This window comes from Nannospalax galili, unplaced genomic scaffold (genome assembly GCF_000622305.1).
Source record: "Nannospalax galili isolate Female #2095 unplaced genomic scaffold, S.galili_v1.0 scaffold9780, whole genome shotgun sequence".
Classification (NCBI taxonomy): Eukaryota; Metazoa; Chordata; class Mammalia; order Rodentia; family Spalacidae; genus Nannospalax; species Nannospalax galili.
The window spans coordinates 610-4,457 of record NW_008345239.1 but is presented as its reverse complement, the minus strand read 5'-3'; the positions used below and the strand labels follow the sequence as shown (position 1 = coordinate 4,457).

The 3,848-nt window shown below is 40.6% G+C and overlaps 1 protein-coding gene across 1 annotated transcript; it reads right to left on the bottom strand.

Moving 5' to 3' along the window:
* Window positions 1-6: 6 nt before the first annotated feature.
* Window positions 7-532, bottom strand: LOC103740756 (olfactory receptor 11G2-like; the record flags this gene model as incomplete). Its single annotated transcript, XM_008841435.2, has 1 exon — window positions 7-532. A coding segment is annotated over exon 1 (433 nt), but the record flags the coding sequence as incomplete, so codon positions are not given.
* Window positions 533-3,848: the final 3,316 nt, after the last annotated feature.

The window sequence follows — 3,848 nt, the reverse complement described above, 5'->3', positions numbered from 1 at the left end:
TGTTGCAGAGGCGCCCAGTCATAAGAGTGGGGTAATGTAGAGGCCTGCAGATGGCAAGGTACCGATCAAATGCCATAACTGCCAGGAAAAAGCACTCTGTCGAGCCCAAGGAGAAGAAGAAGTAGAACTGCAGAAAGCACCCAGAGAAGGAGATGACCTTGGTGTCGGAGAGGAAGTTGGCCAGCATATTGGGGACTGTGGAGGTGACATACCAGATCTCCAGGAAGGAGAAGTTGGCCAGCAGGATGTACATGGGGGTGTGGAGTCTCTGATCCCAGCGCACAGCACAGATGATGGATCCATTGCCCATGAGGGTGAGGAGGTAGACCACGGAGAAGAGCACAAAGAGGAGGATCTGCCCCTGCCTTGGGCAAGGGAAGCCCAGGAGGATGAAGCCAGTGATGGTGCTGGAGTTGCTGGGGTTGCTGAGGCTTTTCATGTGCCTGTGAGCTGTGAAAGCACCAGACGTTACTGAATGACTGGATAAAGCCAGTTGAGGACTCAGATTTATATTTAAATCACTTTGAAAAGAATACATATCGTTATCATTAGTTGCCTAGGAAATATATTGACCTAAATTGATGGCTTTTCCTGTTCTTTGCTCCTCCTCATATTTTCCATTGTAGGCTCAAGAAAACTATTAGAAGTGACAGGCTCTTGTGTGTGTGTGTGTGTGTGTGTGTGTGTGTGTGTGTGTGTGTGTGTGTTTGTACTAGAATACATATATATATATATATATTTGCATCAAACAGGATTTCTTCCATTTTTATGAGAAGTGAAATCTTTGTATCTTTTGGTGGTTGAGTATCTTGTCCTCTGTAACCTTCTACTCTTATGACATCCATAGTTGCTCTTCAAAAACTGAAGTCAGATTAGATCATTCCCTTGTACATGGGCTTCAATTAACTTCCCAATACACTTGGAATAAAATAAAACTTCTAAACTGTGCGTGTGTTTTAATTGACTTCCCTTAGCATCTCGACTTCATCCTCAGTTCTATCGATCTCTTTCCCTCCCTCGCTTCCATTCTCCCTCTTTTTTCGTACACAGGGACAAACACCCATGAATGTAAGCAGTAAACACATCAAACGAGGATTATTGGGTATAAACTGGCCAGCAGTGGGTAACACTTGTATATTATCAGGTGAACTTCCTCATCTCAATAAGGGGTGTGCATTTTTTTTGACTCACCCTGGCCAACATTTCAGCAGAGTGAGATTGCACTGTCCTACCTCTGTAGCATTTTGCATCGAGTTGGAAAATATTTTCTTAAATAATTTAGACTTGTAGGTCATAATTTATCAAAGCTACTCAGTTCTGTTGCTATAGTGAAAAAAAAAGAAAAACCCACAAAGACCCCTCAAACCTATAGATAATCCTGAAATGAACGCATATGGCTACTTTCCAATAAAACTTTAAGTCAAGTGAGAATTAAGATTCATGTAGTTTTTGTGTCACAAAGTCATGCTCTTCCATACATTTTTAAACTTGAGATGTAAAAACAATTCTTAGTTTGGTGCCCATAATAAAAGTAGGCAGTAGGCCGACCTGGCTCACAGGCTGCAATTTTCTAATTCCTGCTCTTAACATTTATAGGGAAAAAAGAGCAAGAACTGTCAAATTGTCTGTAGAATAATGGAAGCTCCTATTGAGCAAGTGACCTTGTTAGGAAAGGAGGGAACTTCTAGAAGTCAGAGATGGAACTATCCTGTTCTACTGTGCTGCCTAAGGCCTCCTGGGTCAACTTGGAGCTAAATCATCACAAAAATGAATTTCCAAAGCTATTGGGTTTGCTTATTTTTGCACACATACATGTACACACACACACACACACACACACACACACACCCAATAACATACATATCTTCCCTATTCTATTCAACACTTAAGTAAGGTAACATTGGATTCCTTCAGTTTTAAGAAACAGTGTTTTCAGGAATCAGGTTCATTGATCTTGTTCTTCAAGTTCACTCAAATTTATCCAAATGCTATTTGTTGAAATAATTATCTATAAGGTCACAATTAGACAGATGATATGTAGACAGAGAATCATCAATTGTTTCACTTAAAGAAAAAGTGAAACTTAGAGAAATAAGATAGAAAACAGGGGCTCTGGCGAAGCCCCCCCAGTGTTGGCCTGACTTGTAAGAATTCCATGCAAAGAGAGCACTGTTTAAGCCAGAGCTTTCTTCTGGCTGTTAAATATAATTATGGCCCTACTCATTTGGTGGAGAAGTAGGAGAAAGGGGATGAAAACTTGAGCAGAATTGAATGATATTTTAAATTTCTGTTATTATAACATGGTCACTTCTGTTCCAATATACCACATTGTACCAAGACTTATGGATATAGAGGTGATATTTTAGTTACATTTACCTCTTAGATGTGAACATCAGTTGGATCACTTGCCACATACAAATGAAGCCAATTTCTCCATGCCAGCTTCTTCTCAGGGCATTTCTCTAGCTTTGAGAGTCTGACTGAGCTTGTCCTAGAAAACAAGAAGTGTATGAAAATGAGTTCCTGTGTGCCAGCACCATTTTATGGTTGACCAAAGCTAGGTGACATAGGTGGAGAGATATGTCTACCAGGAGCTTGCTGTTACTTACTTTCCACCACTTGGCTTCTCTGTTTGGAGAACAGCAGTGGGGTCTTCCTGACACAAACTGAGCTTAATCTGTAGATAAGGTAGATTATTCAGAATTGGCTGAAAAGGAGTTTGTGTATGGCTACAATGTCTTGAATGTTGTGCTTAAATATATACGATGCATAGTCTGATTAACAGTGTAGTCAAACGAGTCCAGCATGCTCACCCCAATAATTTCTCAGGCAAGTTGAGATATACCAGTTTAAATGATCCAGACCCTATGCTATGGCATGTAAAAAGAAAGATACTTGATTTTTCTGATATTTACTTTGGTTTCAAGGTTAGTAAAAGGCACAATGTTGTGAAACCGTGATCGGTCCAATCTTCGCAGCGTTATCTGTCTTATTTGATCTGGACATGAAATTGTCATATCTGTCCCATTTTTGTAAAGTCCTAGAAAATAAAAGTAACCTTCCCAGGGAAAGTGGAGAGGTGGTAGACAATTAAGGCATTGGAGGGAGCAATGGCTTTGAAGTAAGCAGCCGAGGCTTTGAATTACAATCCACATATCACTAACTGTAGAAACTCAGCCCATTCAATGATATAATGATTTATAATGATATAATCATGATATAATGATTTTCTAGTTCCTTCATCTGTAAAATTGCCACAGAACCCCTTCGCAGGAGGGTGGAGGGCTCTGAATGAGTGATGCATATGGAAGCACTTTGTCTAGGGCCCACAAAGTCGTGCTTATGGATTATTTGCTATATGACAAGGAGCTGAAACAAAGCAAAAGATATTTACTTTGAAAGCGTCATTTTTCTAGCTCTTTTGCTCATTTTCTTCTCTGAGTGGTAACCATCTCCTCTCACGGACAAGAGGGAATCCAAGCCTGAAGCTTCTCTGGCTGAGTCTTGTTTTCCTAGAGAAGAAGATACGGTCTCCTCTATAATAACCATCAAGAGTGAGGGAGTAGAGTGATCTCCGAGTGTTTACTGGAGCATGTGGGGTTTATCATCAGAGCCTCCCACGACTGAGCTCTGTTCTTCTGTTCACTGGGGATCAATTTATCACAACCAGGAGAAGAGTGGCAGGAGGCTGCTGTTCTTTCTTCCTCTGGGGTCTGTCTTCTCTGGAGACCATCTGTATTTTTCAGTAGAGTCAAAATACTATCTCTTTTCCCTATGCCTCTCTGGGATGGCATGAGATACAAATAATTTTTTTTCGGTCTTTTTGAAACAGGGTCTCCCTGTATCCC